The 20,884-nt window shown below is 51.6% G+C and overlaps 2 protein-coding genes across 5 annotated transcripts in view; one reads left to right on the forward strand and one right to left on the reverse strand.

Annotated features, from left to right (window-relative positions):
* On the forward strand, positions 1–19,359 carry LOC102747344 (calcium release-activated calcium channel protein 1). Of its 2 annotated transcripts, XM_031020197.2 has the most exons (3): positions 1–558; positions 6,819–6,905; positions 12,226–19,359. In XM_031020197.2, the coding sequence occupies exons 1-3, from the start codon at positions 259–261 to the stop codon at positions 12,832–12,834; spliced, it is 996 nt and encodes a 331-aa protein (XP_030876057.1). In that variant the 5' UTR covers positions 1–258; the 3' UTR covers positions 12,835–19,359. The 2 variants fall into 2 exon arrangements, with proteins under 2 accessions (XP_030876057.1, XP_006749141.1); XM_006749078.3 differs by lacking the exon at positions 6,819–6,905 and having other exon boundaries at positions 11–558.
* Positions 15,767–20,884, reverse strand: part of MORN3 (MORN repeat containing 3) — a 15,685-nt gene continuing 10,567 nt past the window's right edge. For 2 of the 3 annotated variants that reach the window (XM_031020198.2, XM_031020199.2), the window contains exon 5: positions 15,767–18,387. In XM_031020198.2, coding sequence (XP_030876058.2) covers positions 17,927–18,387 — 461 coding nt within the window. In that variant the 3' untranslated portion in view covers positions 15,767–17,926. The remainder of the gene's footprint in view (positions 18,388–20,884) is intronic. The other variant, XM_081802309.1, reaches the window with a different exon arrangement.

The following is a 20,884-nucleotide window of genomic DNA, read 5'->3' on the forward strand; positions in this document are numbered from 1 at the left end:
GGATCTTGGACGCTGGCTAGCGCGCAGGCTCGCATCGGGGCGGCCCCGGGCTTTTGCAAGCGGTGCGGCGGGCCTGCGAGCTGGTGCAGCAGCCGCTTCGTCGACCTCCTTATCGTTGTCGGCGGCCGGCCGGGTCAGGCCCGGCCCGCGCGGGGGGCAGGCGGCGGCTGCCTCAGGCGGAGGCGGAGGTGCGGCGGAGGGTGGGGGCCGCTGCCTTCGCAGGAGCCCGGGCCGGCCCGCGCCTTTGCACCGTGCTCCATGCATCCGGAGCCCGCCCCGCCCCCGAACAGCAACAGCCCCGAGCTTCCCCTCAGCGGCGGCAGCACCACCAGCGGCAGCCGCCGGAGCCGCCGCCGCAGCGGGGACGGAGAGCCCCCGGGGTCGCCGCCGCCGCCAGCCGCCGTCACCTACCCGGACTGGATCGGTCAGAGTTACTCCGAGGTGATGAGCCTCAACGAGCACTCGATGCAGGCGCTGTCCTGGCGCAAGCTCTACTTGAGCCGCGCCAAGCTCAAAGCCTCCAGCCGGACCTCTGCTCTGCTCTCCGGCTTCGCCATGGTGAGCTCGGCCGCCCTACCCTGCCCCCTCTCCTGTCCTGGACGCTCCCGCCCGCAGCCCCGACGGGGCCCACAGGGAGCAGGCCAGGCGGGCCGGGCGGGCTGGGGGTGCGGGGAAGATCTGGGAGAAAGGTGTCGTGGACGCTGAAGGGGGCCAGAGGTACTGGACCCGAGGAGAGGTGGGCGACAAGCGACACGTGGTGTGGGAGATTGGGTGTCAGACAAATGTCCAGGGTTGGGGGGCTCAGATGCCTTCAGATGGGCAACTTTGATGCAGCAAGTGGAGAGAAACAGCGGGATCTTTGAAGTAGATCTGTAAGAAGACAGTCCCACATATGTTCAGGGGCAAAGGAGGGACATAAAGGGTCTGATCTCCGTGGGAGCAGATGTCAGGAGGTGGGGAGGAGTCGGACCCCTGAGCTGTTTTTCTTGTGACCCCACACTTGAGGCCAAAGGTATTGGGCATGTCCTTTTATCACCTAGTAGAGGGGATTTCCTGACACTTTCTCCCACTGCATTTTCCGAGAGCCTCACCCTAGGGTTTTGACAACCACTCTCCGCCCTCAGTTTCTTCTCCAGAAACTTGCCACTGAGTCACGGGTTGTGGGGGAGGAGGGTGGGACATGTTCCCCTTGAATGGGCTTTCAACTGATGGGAGTGGGGGCAGACATCCTTTCCTCTTCCCACGCCAGGCTGGGCTGGAGTGAGAAACAGGCCTCTGAGGGGTAGGGTGCGTGAGGCTGCAGGTTGGTCAGAGAATTGCTCCTAAGGGTGCCTTCAGGCCTGGAGTCTTCCCCAGCAGGGCCTGCAGAACAATTCATGATGATCACTGTGTGACACCAGCCTGTGTGAGTGGGGTCTGCCCTCCTCTTCTCCCAAGGTCTCTAGCCCAGAGTGCTCAAGTCTCTCCAGTGAGTGAGCTAAGCCCTTGGCCTTGAGGGAGGGAGTGGCTGCACCCTAGTGTTTTCTTGGGAGTGTGTCTGGTACTCTCCCTGTGTTCTACAAACAAGTGGGCCAACGCAGCCTGAACTTTTTAGAAGGCCTGAGCGAGCCCAGAGCACACTGGGCCTCAGTGAAAAAGCCAGGTGATGGGGGTTGGGGAAGAGCTCTCCTAGCTTGCCCCTTGCAGCCCATGTGACCTCAGACGCATTTCTCTCTGGATCTTGATTTCTGAATCAGTAAATGAAGGCTGCTGCTTAGAAGTATCTCTGACTTTAAAAATTAAATTCAGGAAGAGCCCTTGAGAGGGGATGAGAGAATCTGTGTTTGTGTAAAGGAGTGGCACAGTAGTTTTTGGTTTAGGTCATATGGTGGAATTCTGTTCTGTCAGTCCCAAATCCTTAGAGACTAGTCTCTGCCTTTGCCTGAAGAATCTCTAAGACTAGCTGACCGTTTACCAATCACTCACCCTGTACTAAGCATTGTTTAGGCCCCCTAAACTTTCACACTAACTCCTCAAGCATCCTTTGAGGTGGTTTTGCCACAGGACCTTCCCAAGGCCATACAGCTAGTCTGCTAGAGTGGGATTTGAACCTGAGTCTGCTGGCAGCCAGAACTGCCTTGGGCACTTATGCCTTTTGTGGCGTATGGAGTTCTGATCAGTGTCCAGCCAGGGACATGTTCGGACCACGTCTCCTAGGAAGTGAGAGAGCAGGAGAGCTAAGCAAAATAAAATGTTACAGTTTGGGGGCAGGGAGTGACACCATTAGCTTTTCACAGCTGTGCTCTGGGTTGAAGATGGTGGCACACCTGTTCCCCTTTTTCTTGGGGTCATAAATTCATAGCTGCCCAGGCCCCTTCCCACTCCAGGAGAAGTGAGGATCTGATGGGTGGCACTTCCCTGCCCTCTGGAGTCCTCTTTGTCCTCGAGAAGCCAGCCTCCTAATCAGATGGCACCTTCCTCTTCCTCCTGCTAAAAAACACTGCAGGAAGTCAGGAAGCGGGGCTAGGCAGTGGCACCGGGTGGGCCTTGGCTCACCCAGAGTGTATCTTGGGGACTTTTATTTTCCCTGGCCAGGGTGGAGAAGGCTTCCTGACTCCACAGATGAACTCCCCAAAGTTCCTCTGGCAGGGAGGGGCTGAACCCCATCACAGCCTCCATTCTGGGGAGGCAGTTATAAGAGGGTAACTGCATTTGCTGTGAGTGTAAATCTGTGGGAAAAAGGGAGTTGGGGGGGATAGACAGATCCGAGAGGCAGGCAGGTCTGCCTGTGCCCCACCCCCCACGACAGACGCCCATCCTTGCGAGTGAGCCTCTGAGAGGAAGGGGTGCCACACGACCCAGCACCGTGGAAACAGAGTGAGCGAGTTTCCTGGACTACTCTCCCTTGGCCCGTGAGTCAGCACAACCAACTTCCTGCCCCCAGAGGGCTTCCTTCCTAGAAACCTGGAAAACCAGAGAGGCACTGATGTGACCTCTGATCTCTAAGGGTGGGAGAGTTGGCAAGGCTGCCAGGCTCACAGGTTCAGCAGGTGAGATTGAGGGAGGGTCTCCCAAGAGCCTGGACGGGATTGAGAGACTCGCTGCTCGGCGCAAAGGCCTGGCCGGGTGCCCTGATGTGCTGGCGAGATAGGCTGTGGGATCTCAGACGGGGAGCTCTCTGCTCTGGAGCCAGTTTTCTCATGTGGACAAAGGGGAGACATACCCACATTCCTGCTGTGCCATGGACTTGCGTGAGGATTCATTATGAGTCCCGATTGGGCCCACAAGAGGTGGAGGAATTTTCAGGATCTGATCATATACCCCTTAGCTGGACCCTCTAGTCTGCAGACAAGAGTCCCACTCCTGACGGCATTCTAGAAACAACAGGCCTTTGCTGGGCTCAGCATCCAGACTCCAAAACCAGGGGCACTTGATGTAGCATATGGTTAGCATCCTGCAGGTGCTTCTTGAGCCACAGGTACCCTCGTGGGCTATGACTCGGGTCATCTTTGCCTCAGTTTATCTCTGTGAGAGGCAGCCCCCTTGGCCCGACCCTGTGTTGTGCAGGACCGTGGTGAGCCCACTGGCAGTCTTGGTTTGCTGGGGAGGACAGGCTGTAACGTTAGCCTAAGCAGAAGATAATTGGGAAGGTCAGCCTGTTGCTGTAAACAAAATGCTTTCCACGACCTGGGATCAATTATTTTTGGATTATCTGCCTCCTCAAGTTCTCTGCCCGCCAACACCCTTTTGTTCCCAGGTTCCAGAGCGGCTTCAGAAGTTGCTTGGAATTTCTGTGAAAATTAGTTGGAGGGAAGAGCTGAAATCATAAGACATTGAGCCTCTGGGATATGTTCAGAGTTCAGGGGGCATGGAGATGAGTGAGAAATTACTGTTTCTACTCACAGGGCTAATTACGGATAGTAATCATTGCTTTTGTTGATTGGGCTCTTGCCATAGGCCAGACATTGTGCTAAGTGTTTTTTTGGTTTTTTTTTATAGATTTATTTATTTATTTATTTGACAGAGAGAGAGAGACAGTGAGAGAGGGAACACAAGCAGGGGGAGTGGGAGAGGGAGAAGCAGGCTCCTGGCTGAGCAGGAAGCCAGATGCGGGGCTCGATCCCAGGACCCTGGGATCATGACCTGAGCCGAAGGCAGACGCTTAACGACTGAGCCACCCAGGCGCCCCTGTGCGAAGTGTTTTTACCTGTACCGTCTCTTGTGATCTTCACACAGCCTGGTGAGGGTAGGTGCTTGTCCCAGCTGAAAAACTTGCCCGAAGTTACTTGGCTGGTAAGCTGCAGAGCCCTTGACCCTGGTGTGGCCCCATTGCTGTGGAATTGGACTTATCAGAGTGGGAGGAGGAAAGAGCTGGGAGGCTTCAGTATGACCAAGCAAAGAACGAGGACTGAAGCCAGACAACTTGAGTTCAAATTCCGGCTCTACCACTTAAAACCCCGAGATCCTAGGGAAGTTATTTAATGTCTCTGGGCCTTGGGGCTTCCTTACCTGTAAAATGGGGATAATAGTAGTACCTACCTCATAGGCTTGGTGTGAGGATTCATTGAGTTAGTATCTGCAAAGCCCTTAGAATGTACCTGGCCCAGGTTTTCAGGAATCTAGCTCACCCTTGTTCTCATGGGACTGCTTTAAAAGGTTAACTCATTTAGATTCCAGCTAAACCTTGAAGTGGTAGAGTTAGGGCTTGGGGAAGAGCCCTCTGATCAGAGGAAGGATTGGGAACAAAGTTATAAAGATGAGAAATTTAGGGTCTCAGGTAGAGGCAGCGGGGCTGGTGTAGCTGGAGTTGAGGGTGTCTAAGGAGTAGATGAGAAAGGTGAATCTGGTCAGGGAAGATGTTACTTACAGGGAGGGCCTTGACTGACTGTTTCAAAAGTCTGAATTCTTACGTAGGCAGTAAGGAGTCGTGCAAGGTTTTAAAGGGGAAGAGTTGTGTGATGAATTCTAGAATAATCTTGATGATGTTGATGATGTTACTCTTTACTAACTTCCAGGCATGAGCCTGGACCCTTTTCTTTCATTCTTATTTAATCCTTAGTTCAACTCTTAAAGATATGTACTATAGATAGAAAAACTAAGGTTTGGGGCAACCTGGGTGGCTTAGTTGGTTAAGCATCTAACTTCAGCTCAGGTCATGATGGGGGACGGGGTGAGAGGGGTGCTCTGTGCTCAGTGAGGCGTCTGCTTCTCCCTCTCTCTCTGCCCCTCCTCCTGCTCGTGCTCTCTCTGTCTCTCTTTCAAATAAATAAATACAATCTAAAAACAAAAACAAAAGCTAAGGGGCGCCTGGGTGGTGCAGTCGGTTGAGCGTCTGTCTTCAGCTCGGGTCATGATCCCGGGGTCCTGGGATTGAGACCTGAGTAGGGCTCCCTGCTCATTGGAGTCTGCTTCTCCCTCTCCCTCTCCCTGCCACTCCCCCTGCTTGTGTTCTCTCTCTTCCTCTCTGTCAAATAAATAAGATCTTTAAAACAAAACAAAACAAAACAAAACAAAAAACCCGAAGCTAAAAAAACCTAAGTCTCATAGAAACATAGAGGTTAAGATACCCAGCTAGTAGAATTCAAGAACTGGTAGGTCTGACTTGGAACCATTTCTACTTAACCGCCCTCTGGCTTCTGTAGCTGGTTGATAGCTGGGCCTTTGAATCCTTCCAGATGTGGGGTTTTGCACTCCAGGCTGTTTATAAATGGGAATTTGTCAAATGTCGCAAGGGGAGGGAGCTCCCTGCCTAGCTGAGAAGCCTTTTGTAAAACTTAACAAGTGCCTGTCATGAATTTCTGGATTTTTCAGCTGGGAACCCTCTTGAGTTCTGCTGGTTGTTGGGTTCAGGGCTGGCAAAGGAGAACTCTAGGGTTTCTCAAGGTGGCATGATGGAAATCAGTGTTTGGAGTTGGGGTGGGGTCCCTTGGAGAAGTAAAACTGAGAAGGTTGTAAACAAAAGCCACCAGGTTTCTCTGTAATGGGACTTGAAGGTAGCCTTTCATAAATTTTATTTTATTTTTTTATTTTTTTTAAAGATTTTATTTATTTATTTGACAGAGAGAGAGAGACAGCGAGAGAGGGAACACAAGCAGGGGGAGTGGGAGAGGGAGAAGCAGGCTTCCTGCTGAGCAGGGACCCCGATGTGGGGCTCCATCCTAGGACCCTAGGGTCATGACCTGAGCCAAAGGCAGACGCTTAACCAACTGAGCCACCCAGGCATCCTTCAGTTCTGCCATTTTAGGTGGAAAGCAGCCGCAGAGGATAGGGAAATGAATGGGTTTGGTTGCGTGTCAATAAAACTTTATTTACAAAAACTGCAGTCTAGAGGCCACGGTTTGCCAACCCCTGGTCTAAGCAGCATCCAAATTTTTGAGCGCATACCCCTCAAAAAAAAATGTTAGTCGTAGGCTCAGTATCGGTATCCTTATGAATGAGATATGCCTTAATATGATACGTATATTACAAACACATAAAAATACAAAATTAAAAAGTTGAAAGGAGGAGCTAAATAGTAAATGAATGTCATCGGAAGTTCTAATGTGGTCTTCCGGATGGATCGCCGAGGATGGTCCACCAGAGATGTCAGAGACATGGGGCTGAAATACCTTGAAGATTGGGTCTTACCTTCATTTATTTCTTCCAGTAATGTTTTGACCCCTAGAGGGACAAGCCCCAGTGCTGAATGCTGGGCAAACAGAGGGAAATAAGAGTAGAGTGGGGGAAACAAGTCGTGTGATTCCGTCTTTAGGACGTGTTTGGTGAGTGCGGTGGTGGGGGAGCGGGGATGGAAGGACACTTATCACAGTCTGAAAATACTTATTTGCCTAAATGTTCAGGGCCTGCCATCCTCCCTGGGGCCGGGATTTTGCCCTCCTACTTCCTGCGCTCTCTCCAGCGGAGCCTCAAGATCCTTCAAGCACATAGTAAGCTCTCAATACCTATTTCCCACCAATGGGTGAGTGGTCCCGGCCTCACCTGGGAGGCCCCAGAGTGGGGATGACTTGGAAGGTAACACCTGAGGACGTTGGAATTAGAAAGCCTACGCCTGTCCTCCCCAGAACCTGCAGGTTCAAACCGTTTGGCTTATGAGGTAAATTTGGTGACTTGCAACCAGCATTTTTTTTTTTTTGATGAAATAAGAACGGAACAAAAGAGCAGCGTGCATTGCTTGTTGTATGGATAGGCTCTATCAGCGTCCTTTAAGGAGAAGTATTGTTTGGGGAAAGTTTTGTTTCTTTTATAAATGTTTATCTATTTGTAGAATATTTGGAGTACTGGACTGTAGTGGTCAAAAGAGTTTGTAAACCACTAGACTAGGCCTCGATCATCTCTTAATAGATGGTTTGCATTTGAGGTAGGGCCGGCAGGCTCAGACAGCTCCAGGTGACCCTGGGTGACTGCTTGGCGGCCCTAGTGTTCCAGGCCGCGGCCACCCACCCTCCTAGAAGAGTGAACAGTGAAGCCCAGGCTTGGAAAAAGGTCAGTTGGATCTCCCAACTGTGGACGCTGGGGTCGGGCCAGGCCTGGGAGGGCTGCCTCCGAAGGGCCTGGACTTCCAGGCGCCAGGTGGCAGGGGTCTCCATGGAGCCCAGCAGGACTGAGGAGAGGTGGTTGGCATTCGGGCCTAGCAGGCAAATGCCTGGCAAGGCCATCCAGGCCTCACCCTGTGCAGAATCACGTGGTCCTCTTCTTGGCTCATGCTTAAAGATTGGCATCCCAGTGGCCCCTGTGCAGGGTCCATGGACCAGTGTGCGGTGAGGCTGGCAGTCTCTCATCCTTCCTGTCCCTTTAGGCCCCATGTGACCAGGTTCAAGCAGGCCCTTGGCTGGCTGGGAGCTGTTTATTTTGGGTTAACGGGCCCAGCACTCTGGCTATATTTACCTTGCGAAGCTGCTTGCAATCTGATCTGATCCGATCTCTCTGGGACTCAGCTGGGGCCCTGGGAGTTGCCTGCCAGATTCCGCAAGGCCCCCTTGACTTTACTCTCCCTATCTGTGGGGGGATTTCCCAAGAGGGAAGCATTCTGGAAAAAACAGTGGCTCGTATTCCCTTGAATGGTTTTTATCAGGATCCAAGACATGTGCCATCTGTTCATTCTCCATGTTATACCTTTCTGCAGCCCCATGGTGCTGAACTTGGTCCCCGGTGTCACAGCGGTACATACAGCCAGCTGGTATGGTCAAAGTCCCAGGAATTGTCGGGGCTGGTGGTGAGGGTGATGGCGTTTCTTCCAGAGCTTGGCAGCCGGGCCTTTCCTCTTCTTTGGAGTGCCCAGCGTTTCCCTAGCTTAAGACCTTAGGGAGGGCTGGTGGGTTCTGGTGTCCCCAGGCTGAGTATGTGCAGTACCTATGATTCCTGGTCCTGGATCCTGTGAGTGTGACACATGGTATGGAAAAGATGGTCTCTGTCCTGCCGAGGTAGCCGTCTGGCCCAGTGTGGTTTGGGGCACACTTGCTCCTTATGTCGCAGGTTTGGAGCTGGGGCAGACCAGGCCCAGAGTGGGGATCCGACCTCGTCACCCACCCCAGAGGGCAGAACCTTGGCTCGCGGGGTCCATACTCTCCAGCCTGAGCTGACCGTATCCAGGGGTTATTCTTTCTTTTTTTAAATTTTATTTATTTAAGCAATTTCTACACCCAACGTGGGCCTCGAACTCATGACCCCGAGGTCAAGAGCTGCATTTTCTACCACCTGAGCCGGCCAGACGCCCCTGGGCTCTTTCTCTTCTGCTTCAAGCCCCCTGCTTTTCTTTTCAGCTAAAATTGATTGAGCACCTCCTGTGGTCTGGCCCTGTGTTAAATGCTTACATGTCAAGACCTCATCCATCAGTCTCCTCAGCGACTGTCTTAGTCTGTCTGGGCTGCTGTAACAGACGGACAGACTGGGTGGCTTATAAACAGCAGACATTTTATTTCCTCACACTTCTGAAGGCTGAAAGTCCAAGATCAAGGTCTCCGCAGACTCAGAATCTGTTGAGGGACTGGCTTCCTGACTCACAGCTGCTGTCTACTGCTGTTTACTCAGTGTGCCCTCCCGTCACAGGAGGGGCAAGGGGCTCTCGGGGCTCTCTTTTTTAAGGGCCCCAATCCCGCTTGGAGGGCTCCATCTTCGTGTCCTAATCACCTCCCAGAGGCCCCACCTCCTAGGACCATCACGTTGGGGGTTAGGTTTTCAAGGTGTGAATTTAGAGGGAACGTAAACATTCGATCTGTAGCAGCATCCATTTGGGAAAAGCACTCCTATCATCCCTGGGCTTTAGAGCCAAGTGGACTTGAGTTCAGAGCTCCCACTTAGTAGCAGTTCTTACAACCTCCGGGACAGCTGACCTCACCTCTCTGAGACTGTTTCCTCATTTGTAAAAGAATAATAATGATGTTGCTCATAATCATTGACACTTTATTAAGCTTGCTGTATGCCAGGTCCTGTTCTAAAGGCTTTATATTCTTTAGCTCATTGAATGCTTGTAACAACCATAAATAGGCCCTTATTTTATAGATGTGGTACAGAGAGGTTGAAATACCTGTCCAGGGTCACCTAGCAGCTTTGTTAAGTGGAGGAACCAATTCATTCTTCCCGGCTACGTAGAGGGGGAGACATCATCTGTTCTGTAAGGAAACAGAGTAGTTACCTATGTATGTTCCCCCCAGTGCTCAGCTCAGGGCCTGATGTACCTAAATGGGTGTGGACATTTCCAGTGAGTGAATAAATTTAGCCAGGGGACCTGGGGCAGCCAAGCAGCGGGCTCTCCTGCTTGTCCCTTCTTTGGTTTCAGGTTCCGGGGCAACAGGCCAAAACAGGAAGAGGAAGTGCTGGGGGGTGGTGGGGAGGTGGTAGCAGGAGGCACGCATTGCTGGAGGGTGCCCCCCTTTTCCAGCGTGGGCAGCAGGCCTGGTGACAGAGACCAGGGGGTCTTGGGATGTGTCCCTTAACTCATTGTGCCCTGGTGGCCTGCCCTCACCTGTGTGTACTAAGAAGTCTCAGGATTGGCATTAGGCCACCGGTGATCTTATTTATTTTTTGTTTTGTTTTTTAAGATTTTTTTTATTTATTTGACAGAGAGACAGCGAGAGAGGGAACACAAGCAGGGGGAGTGGGAGAGGGAGAAGCAGGCTTCCCGCTGAGCAGGGAGCCCGATGCGGGGCTCGATCCCAGGACCCTGGGATCATGACCTGAGCCGAAGGCAGACACTTAACCGATTGAGCCACGCAGGCATCCCAACACCAGTGATCTTAAAAAAAGAGTTGAAATCCTGATGGCACTGCCCCAGGTTTATAGGGGTTTGAAAACTCCTGGGCTGAACTGTTCATATGGTCATCCATTGTGGCAAGTGTAGGGCAAGAGTCTGTGAATCTCGTTGAAATTGTCTGAAAAGTCCTGTGAAAATATACACACACACACACACACACACACACACACACACACACACACACCTGGATGTTCTAAGGAGGGTATCCATTATTTTCACCAGATTCTCAAAAGGTGTCAGACCCCACATCAGCTCTACCCTGTGACCTTCATCTCGCCATGTGCCCTCCTTTTACAGATAAGAGGGGAGGGTTTCGACCAAGGTCAAACAAGGAAGCAGGGGTGGTTCTGGAGCCAGGACTCAGGCCCCCAGTTTGGTCTTGCTGTTCTGTCATTCCAAGTGTACCTCTCCAGCAGGAGGGTAGAAACCCCAGAGGATTACATGTAGAGGTAGTAGGTTTGGAGATGAGGTTTCTAAGCTGAAAAATAATAATAAAGCTCCCTTTTATTGAGTGTTGACTCTGTGCCAGGCGCTAAGTATTTTACATGGACCTAAGTATCTTACAAACAACTTAGTCCTCACAACAATCCTCTGATCATGTACCGTTATTCCCATTTTACAGATAAGGAAACCGAGGCCCAGAAAGTTGAAGGAGCTTGCCAGAGTCATATAGCCGAAGAAAGGGCAGAGGAGTCAAGGTTCAAAGCCAGGCAGCATGGCTCTAGAGCCCGTGCCCCCATCCACTGCCCCACACTGCCTTTCCAGGCCAAAGGCAGGGTACAGAGAGGTACAAGAAATGAAAGCAAACAGGACCAGGCATTCGGGCAGGAGAGCTAGTAGGGAAAGAAAGAGCCCAGCCCTTCCCCAGGAATGAGGAGGGGTCAGGGTAGGCTGGTATGGGGCGAGGGGATACATCTCAGCATTGGACACCCCTCTGCCCCGAGCCTGGTACATACAGAGCAAACACTTTATGAAGGGTCACTATGCCTAATGGTATTGTCATTGGCGCTTGCTGGCCCAGTCCCTCCAGCCCCGGCAGGCAGACCCTGGCAGCGTGCCCACTACCCACAGATCTGACGAGCTGGCTCCTTCACATGGGTGTGATTTGCAGGGGCCCAGGTGAGAAGCATCAGGTGGCAGGCCCGGAATGTGCCCCTGATGACCCTGGGTCCACACGTCTCCAGGAACTGGGAAGCAGCTAGTGCGTCAGCTGTGGGGCCCGGAGCGGGGGCTAGGGGGGCTGGGGGAGGAGATGGCCCCAGGCTTGCCAGCCACACTGCGGTAGCAGTGGGCTCTGTGTCTTCTGGGAAGGTTCTGCGTTCCTTGTTGGTTGGTGCACTGTGTTCTCAGAAAGGGCCTGGGCCTGACCTGGGAGGGCCTTCATCTCTCTACCCCACCCCTCTCCTTGTCCCTGGAGCAGGGCATGAAGGAGAAGCCTGTGTTTGGGAACAGATGTGGGGTCAGCAGAGAGAGTGGTTAGTGGTTGCTTGCTGCTTCTTTTTTTTAATGAAACTGTATCATAGTGAAATATACATCAGACTTACCATCTTAACTGTTTGTGGTGGTTGGTTTTTAATACCTGGCTGGGTGTTAGGAGCAGTGGTGACTATTTGGGAGATGTTTACCGTGTACCAGGGACTCTCACTTAACCGTTGAAATAATCCTATGAACTACTGTGATATCTTGCTTTTACAAATAAAGAAGTTGAGGCTCAAGAGAGCTCAGTGATTTTCCCACGGACCTGTGGCGAGCAAGTAGCAGAACTGGGATTCAACTCCAGGCAGCCTGGGCTCCAAACCTGCTATCTTCACTAGTACTCTCTCAAAACTGCGTGAGTGAGTCCTGTTATCCCCACTATATAGATAAGGAAACTGAGGCTCAGAGAGGCCAGGTGACTTGCCCAACGTCCAGGAGCTTGATGGGGAGCCAGGATTTGAGTGCAGCTCTGTGGGCCGTGATGGTCCTGGCGCTCAGCCCTCCTCTCCCCTACCCCCTAGGTGGCGATGGTGGAGGTACAGCTGGACGCCGACCATGACTACCCACCGGGGCTGCTCATCGCCTTCAGCGCCTGCACCACGGTGCTGGTGGCCGTGCACCTGTTCGCGCTCATGATCAGCACCTGCATCCTGCCCAACATCGAGGCGGTGAGCAACGTGCACAACCTCAACTCGGTCAAGGAGTCGCCCCATGAGCGCATGCACCGCCACATCGAGCTAGCCTGGGCCTTCTCCACCGTCATCGGCACGTTGCTTTTCCTGGCCGAGGTCGTGCTGCTCTGCTGGGTCAAGTTCTTGCCCCTCAAGAAGCAGCCGGGGCAGCCCCGGCCCACCAGCAAGCCCACGGCCGGTGGCGCAGTGGCCAGCGTCAACAGCAGCACCGGCGGCATCACCCCGGGCCAGGCTGCTGCCATCGCCTCTACTACCATCATGGTCCCCTTCGGCCTGGTCTTTATCGTCTTTGCCGTCCACTTCTACCGCTCGCTGGTCAGCCATAAGACGGACCGACAGTTCCAGGAGCTCAACGAGCTGGCTGAGTTTGCCCGCCTGCAGGACCAGCTGGACCACAGAGGGGATCACCCCCTGACACCCGCCAGCCACTATGCGTAAGCCCTTCTGGGCTCGGGCACGTCAGGTCTCTGGCCTTACGCCGCTCCCCACGGCCTCGCCCTGCCCCAGCCTCAAGGACAGCGAGCTCAGAGGATTGGGCTTTTGTAAGGGGGCAGAGAGTGGAGGGAAGAGGCTTTTTTTTTTTTTTTTTAAGAGAAACGACTGCACTTTGAAACTTTCCTCTGAGAGAATAAGCGGTTCCTGTTCTTCCAGCTTCGGGTTCACCTCCTGGTAGGAGGCCACCAGTGGGAGCCAGGGTGGGGACAAACGCTCCCTTTGTCCCTCCTCCTCCCTGTGCCCCTGCCACTTGGATGCTTCTTGTCTTTTCAGTCTTGACCTCCCTCCCCGTTCGGTGTCGTGTGTGTGTGTGTGTGTGTGTGCGTGTGCACGCGTGTGTGTGCATGCACGTGTATGTGCACGCACATAAATATACTCATAAGGGACACCTTGTGTGTGTATTTGTTGGGTCTGGACTGCCTGGTATTATTTCTCCTGGTGCCCCAATCAGGTGAGCCTCTAAGCAAAAAAAATTTTTAACATTTGATTTTGAAAATTTTCAAACCTACAAAAAAGTTGCACGAATAATAACTGAAATACATAGACAGTCAATTCGTGTCATTCACAGCAGTTGTGTTCTAGGAATTAGTGGATATCGAGCCATTGCTCCTGTGGGGTTAGGTTCCTATGAGCCCCTGGTCATGATGTTCTGCCAGGCATTCAGTAGGTAACCTTGTTTTATGTGTTTCTGTCTGTTTTTGTTTTGTTTTAATTTTTAAGTAATCTCCACACACAGCGTGGGGCTCAGACTCACAACCCCGAGATCAAGAGTTGTGTGCTCTACCAGCTGAGCCAGTCAGGCGCCCCTATGTGCGTTTCTGTTTAAAGACGCCTTATTTAATACACATTGTTGATTCATGAGCAATGAACTCACTTACGGCTAACAGCACAATAACTTGTACCTAAATGAAGCTTTTCCAAGAGGCATTTTCTCCGTAAGGCACATCACTGCCTTCTTTTTAAAGATTTTATTTTTTTTAAAGTAATCTCTACACCCAGCGTGGGGCTTGAACTCATAAACCCCGAGACCAAGAGTCGCACGCTCCAACAACTGAGCCAGCCAGGTGCCCAACTGCCTTCTTTTTTAAATAGCAAAATCACTGGGGCGCCTGGCTGGCTCAGTTGGTGGAGCGTGTGACTCTTGATCTCAGAGTCATGTAGTTCAAGCCCCATGTTGGGCATGGAGCCTCCTTAAAATAAAAATTAAAAAATTTAAAAAATGGTAAAATCACCGACAAAAAGCACCAAATGTGAAAAATGTGGCCCTAAATGGTGAAAGGACGCTTGTTTAGGAAGGCTGAGACAAGAAGGCAGAGTAGCGCCTGTTTGAACTCAGCAAGTAGGAGACGGGCAAATACTGAAGCTGTGAATGAGGAGGATGAGCTGTGTGTTTCTCTCCCGAGCCCACATGCTTTAGTTGCAGATACTGTCCTTCATGCCTAAATACTTCCTCCTAAAACCAAGGACATTCTTCTCCCTAACCTTAATTCACTGATCGGATTCAGGAGATTTGACATTGATGCAGTACTATTTAATAGGACGTTCGTGTTCAGTTCTCCACTTGTCCTGATCATGTCCTTTCTAGCCATGATTTTTCCCTTCAGGCTCATGTGTTGCATTCACTTGTCACATCTCTTTGGTTGCTTTAAATTTGGAGCAGCCTTTTCTTGTCCTTTCTAACATTGACATTTTTGGAGTCCAGGCCTTTGGTTCTGTAGAATGCTACCTCAGTCTGGTTTCCCCCATATTTTCCCGCAGTTACAATCAGGATGTGTGTCTTGGCAGGAATATTTATCTCTGTTTTGCAGATGGCAGAAATTTTTGCCCAGAGAGATTAAGTAATTGGCCAGAATTCGAACCTGGAGAGTCTGGCTCAGAGCCCAGCTCTCACAAAAATCTTACATGCTGATTTTGTCTTTGCTTAAGAAATTGGAAGATCCAGCAGCAGCACTGGTCCCACTTTCTCACAGAGCAACAGTGAGAAGGAGAGGAGTTACAGCCACCCCCTTCCCCAGGAGATGTGTTTGCCACAGTCCCCACCACTCCCTCTTGTCTCACACCAGGCCAGCTTTGTTTATGTTACTTGCCTGGCCCCCCATGGTCCCAGAAACCCAATACAGAACGTGGTTTTATCAAAACAAAGTCCTCTGACTGAAGTGAAAGTCGGTTGGGGGAAAGTGTGGCCTTAAGTTCTTGTCCTGTGCAAACTTGGACATGCTAATAGCTTTGTGGGCTGAGTGGGGCAGAGGACCTTCCTTTTTTTTCCTATTGTAGCTTCTTGCCTCTATCTTGCATCACATGCACCAGGACCCACCCTCCCCAGTCCCTGGACAGCCCCCTAACTAGGACTGAATAGTGGGGAGCAGGGGCCCCTGTGTGAAACTCTCCATTGCTCCCCAGAGGAAACCTAGCCATCTTCCATGCGTTCCCCTCCCCCACCCCCTCCCTGCTTCTGCAGAGACCTGAGAGCTGGCTGCAATAATACCCGGCCCACGACTCTAGTCTTAGGTGTTCCTTCCTCAACTTGCCCCAAGTCAAGAATCACCAGATTGGCTTGTAAAATGTAGATTTCCAAGCCTTTCCCCTGGAAAGTTGGTCTGGGTAGATACAGAATCTGTATTTTTTGCGGGGGGAAGGGGCAGAGGGAGAGGGAGAGAGAATCTTAAGCAGGCTCCATGTCCAGCACAGAGCCCGACATGGGGCTCAATCTCACGACCCTGAGATCATGACCTGAGCCAAAATCAAGAGTTGGACACTCACCCGACTGAGCCACCCAGGCGCCCCTAGAATCTGTGTTTTTAACACCTCGGGTGCTCAAACCCAGGCAGCTCATGGAAATGCCAGTAGTTAAAGGACAGTCTCTCTTTCATATCAGTTTTCTTTGTATTTCAGACACAAACACATTCACAGGTTCCAAATACAACAGTGAAAAGTCGCACGCCCTCCCCTCTTCCCAGGTTCCCGGTTCTCGCCAGTGACATCCATTGTTGCAAGTGTGTTGTGTCCCCATCTAGAGAGATTTCATGCATAAACAAGAACACACCCTACTTTTCCGGGGGCGGGGGGAAAGAAAAAAAGGTAGCCTTCTCTGCGCTCTAAGAGCAGATAGATCTAAGTTTAAGTACAGTTACTTTGTAGCTTTGTGACTTGTGCGCCTCCGTGAAGCTGCTTCCTCCTCTAAAATGGCAATCATAATAGTAGGCACCCTCAGAAGTTGTTGTAGGGTCATGTGGTGGAGTGGGCGGGGGAGACAGGTGAAGCTGTCAGCACAGGGCCTATCTCCGAATGAACGTTCTGTGTCCCCCGAGTGCGCCGGGCTCAGTTTCCTGGTGCGAGAGGTCTAGACAGAACCATACCTTTGGGTTAGGCCACGCCCTGCTTAGGATTTCGAAGGCAGACAGGAAATAGTGTTTATGGAGCCTTTACTGTGTGCCAGGCACTTGCTGAGGCCTTAGTGAACATCATGGAATTGCAGGGTTACACTTCGGTCATTGGGCTGAAAAGTTCTATTGTTGAGTGTTCACATTATAGTGTGTTTAGCAGGATCCTCAACGGCTACCCACTAGTTGCCAGTAATATTTTTCCCTGCCAGTGTGACAACCAGAAATGTCTCTGGGCATCGCCAAATGTCCCCAGGGAGGGCGGGGAGACAAAATCACTCTTGGATTAGGAACATGCCTTATGTCATCCTCATGTTAACCAAATAACCTGAGTGGCAAGGACCATGACTGCCCCGTATTTGAGGGGAGGAAACCTAGAGAACAGAGAGGTTGGGTGCCCTACCCGAGAACACACAGCTCCTAAATCACTGCTGCGATTCACACCCCGGCAGTCTGACTGCTGAGCTCGTGTTCTTACCCATTATGTAAGAATCCCTTTTATCTTGAAGAATGTTGTCTAGAATAATGCAAACCTCTTCCCAGATCTCTGCTTCACAACCTCAATACATGTTATTTGTTGTTATTCCATCTGTTAGCAAATCCTGAAAAACACCCCTGTGAGATCTCCTAAGTGCCATTTTACAGGCAGGGCAGCTGAGGTCACTTGCTTAGGGTCACAAAGCCAGCAATTCAGGGATTCTGGCCCCAGTTGCACATTAGAATCATCGGGGGAACTTTCTGAAGGCCCAGGCCTCACCCCAGACAGATGAGAGTCTGGGCGTGAGGCCTAGGTGTCCGTAGCTTTTAAAGCTCCCACAGGATCCCAAGGTTGAGCCCTCCTGTGTTAGGTTGAGAAGCCAGGGCGGCTCTCAGCCCCAAATCTCAGTGGCCAGTGTGACCAGACGCAGGCTCTTCTTTCTCGCCCAGGGTAAATCCATGCAGCCTGCAGGGACGTCTTCCCTCTTCACCTGAAGTCCCTCCAGAGCTGCACCCCCTCCATCCCAATCACACACCACGAGCCCAGGGCCGATGGCACCAGGTTCTCCTTTATACTCTTGCTCTCAGGAATGAGGACCAAGAATGAAGCCTGTAACAAGAGGGTCCCCAAAGTCAGCTGGGGAGAGAATAACCCAGTGCTGGGAAGAGTGAGGTGCCCTCAGAGAGTGCCAAGGGTGTGCCCGAGTCACCACTCAACTCCTGCAGAAGGCGCACCGGTTTGAGCAGTTGGGCGACGGGCTTGAATTTCTCCGGAAGCTCTGGGGTGCTCTCTGCGAGGGCAAGGGGCTGGTGGGAGCCGGTGACTCGAGCCGGCTCAAGATGCCATACCAGTGCCCTCTCCTCAAACCCCCTGATACCCACACCAGGAGGGGCTGGGACAGATGTGCAGGTGCAGGCCTGGGGCAAACCACCTTACTCAAGGATGTTCAGGAGCAAACTGGTCTTCAAGGAAATGAGTTTTGAAGGGAAGGAACCAAGAAGAACCAGCTGGATTGGAGGAAGCAAGAAACCCACCTTCTGCTCCTGGTTCCTTGGCCAAAGGAGACCCCAAGAGCTGCCTTAACCACATCGGAGGCTGGAGAGCATGCCCGCCCCTCACCTGGCATCAATCTTCCTCTGTCTTCTTGAACATGGCCAAGGCTTCCTCTAGCACGCCATCAGGGTCTAGAATTTTGATCTGGAGGGAAGCAGTAAGGGGTTGGACTGAGGAGCATGGAAGGCCCAGGCTGCCAGCCTTTGGGGTGCTGCCTACTTTGGAGGTGCTGTCTGCCTTGTGGGCTGCTGCCAGTCTCCACGGGGATGCCTGCCTGAAAACAAAACCTTGTCTGTTCCCCGGCCAGGCTGGGCTGGGCCTGGCCAGGCTGGATGTGGCTGCGGGGGGGCCGTGTTCTGTCTCTGGGTGTGGCCACAGGGCCCTGCTGGGTGCTGCCCACCTTAGGAATGGGGAACTGGGTGGGCTCAGGGGCCTCATCGCGTCCAAAGTCAATCATTGTGCCACACTTGGCCACGTTGTCCACCCAGAAGCCTTCAAACAGCTGACCGTGGTCCAGGTGGAAAAAACGGCCGGACCCATTCTTCATGCCTCTCTGCCAGTAGCCCTCGTAGCGGTTCCCATTCTCTGGGGAAAAAGGACAGGGTCACGTGGGTGCTGGGCACACCTAACCAGACCAGACTACCAGGCTGGCCCCTCCGCACTCCCAGGTTGAACACTGTGCCCACGGGGAAGCCAAAAGGAAACCCAGCTGACGAGAGTGCCCCAGGCTGGGGGGCTCGCGGTCTGGGAGGACTGACCTATACACATCAGAGCCCCGGGGTGGGGTGGGGGCTGGGGTGGGGGTGTCAGTGACTTCCGGAATCAGACCTGGTCCCCCTCTCGCCTCCACTACTTACCTGAACTTGGATGAACAACATCATTTCCTATTTGTAAAAAAATCATAGCTAATGATATGAATAGGCAATGTTTTTACAGCACTCACTCTGTGCCTGGTTCTTTGTTGTTTCTGACCTCACTCGCTCCTCCCAAAAACAGTTCTATGAAGGATAACCGACTCCATTTTTTACAGATGGAGCTTGAAAAGCTCAGGGAGTCTGACTGACTTGCTCAAGGTCACAGAGCTAGGATGTGGCAGAGACAAGATTGGAAGCCAAGGTCTGTTTATCCCAGGAGCCCATGCTCTTAATCATGAATTCACTCTCCTGCTCGGCTGCTGCTGCTGGTGGCATAAAAGGAATACTAATAAAGCTAACGCTTCTCAGCTCAGACCCTTACAGCCATGTGATCTTGGGCAAGTCACTTAACCGTTTTGTCTCATTTCCTCATTTGTAAAATGGGGATAACAGAAGCACCTACCTCATAGAATTGTTGTGGAGATTAAATAAGTCGATACACGGAAAGGACTTAGAAGAGTACTGGATAAACTCTAGATGAGAGGTCAGCAAACTTTTTCTGTAAAGGGTCAGACAGTGTTTTCGGCTTTGTGGGGCACAGGGTCTCTGTCACAACTCTGCCATTGTGGCGTGAAAGCAGCCATGGACAATATGTAAATGAATGAGCAAGTCTGGTGTGCCAATAAAACTTTACTTACAAAAACGTGTGTTGAGCTGGATTTGGATTTGGTCTAAGGATCGTAGTCTGATGATACCTGCTACATACAAGTATGAGCTAATAATATTTTGAGCACTTACTATTATGTGTCAGGCACCATGCTCAGCGCTTTGCAAACCTCATTTAACTTTCTCAATAACCCTAGTTAAGTTGTATTTTTTTTTAAGATTTTTATTTATTTATTCATGAGAGACAGAGAGAGAGAGAGGCAGAGGGAGAAGCAGGCTCCCAAGGAGCAGGAAGCCCGATGCAGGACTCGATCCCAGGACCCTGAGATCATGACCTGAGCCGAAGGCAGACGCTTAACCATCTGAGCCACCCAGGCACCCTAGTTAAGTTGTATTTTTATCCTTAATTTACAGATGAGAAAACCAAAGCACAGAGAGTTGAAGCAAATTGCCTGAAGGTCACGTAGCTAGTAAGAGCTTGATCCAGGATTTGAACCCAGGCAGGCTGGCTTGAGTCAGGCCACTAGAAATGATACACTTGGAGCCCTCACACTATGTGTGGCCACAGTAGGTGCTCACTAAGTGCAGGCTGTTACTAGTAGATGCTCACTGAAAGCAAGCACAGAGCTGGGTGCATGGGGGATTGAGAATGACAGACAGAAATGGCTGGTTTAAACCCTCCTCAGCTGACCTAATGCCTCAGTTTGGCCAAATCTCATTGGAAATTGGAGTCTTGAGTTTTCAGGAGACCGAGCTCAGGTTTGTGTCCTCACCAAGAGCACCTACTATGTGCCAGGCACTGGGAAAACAACGGGGAACAAAATAGATGTGCAGTCTAGGTCACAGTCTGGAGAGACAATGACACTAGCTTTATAGATAGCCTACTATGTGCCAGACCCTGTTCATAGTAGTACCACTTTGTAGGTACTACTATTATTCCCGGTAACCGAGGCACGGAGAGGAGGAAACTTGCCCAAGATTATATGCTAAAAAGGAAAGGAAACAGATGCTGAGGATACTGAGGAGAACGTGCATTAGTGGAATGAACAGGGAAGGCCTCTCTGGGAAGGAGACAGTGCAGAGATCTGAAGGATCTTCTTTCTTTCTTTTTTTTTTTTATAAAGATTTTATTTATTTGACAGAGACAGACAGAAGAGCACAAGCAGAGGGAGTGGCAGAGGGAGAGGGAGAAGCAGGCTCTGCACTGAGCAGGGAACCCGATGCGGGACTCGATCCCAGGACCCTGAGATCATGACCTGAGCCGAAGGCAGACGCTTAACCATCTGAGCCACCCAGGCGCCCTGAAGGATCTTCTTTCTATTGCAGGAAGAGAAAACAGCAGTGCAAAAGGTGAGGGAGGAACTGAGGCAAAAAGTGTGGGAGGAACTGAAAGAAAATGAGTAAGGCTGAAACCGAGGGTTTCCCAAGGGACATGGGTGGGAGGCACTACTCCAGGACTGCAGACCCTGCAGACCACAGTAAGGGCTCTGAACTCAGAGGGTAGGAGGGAGCTATGGAAAGGTTGAAAGCAGGTTAGTGATAGGGTCCTATGTGTAAAAAGC

Source organism: Leptonychotes weddellii, chromosome 13, assembly GCF_054177405.1.
Source record: "Leptonychotes weddellii isolate Sample4059 chromosome 13, ASM5417740v2, whole genome shotgun sequence".
NCBI classification, from domain to species: domain Eukaryota; kingdom Metazoa; phylum Chordata; class Mammalia; order Carnivora; family Phocidae; genus Leptonychotes; species Leptonychotes weddellii.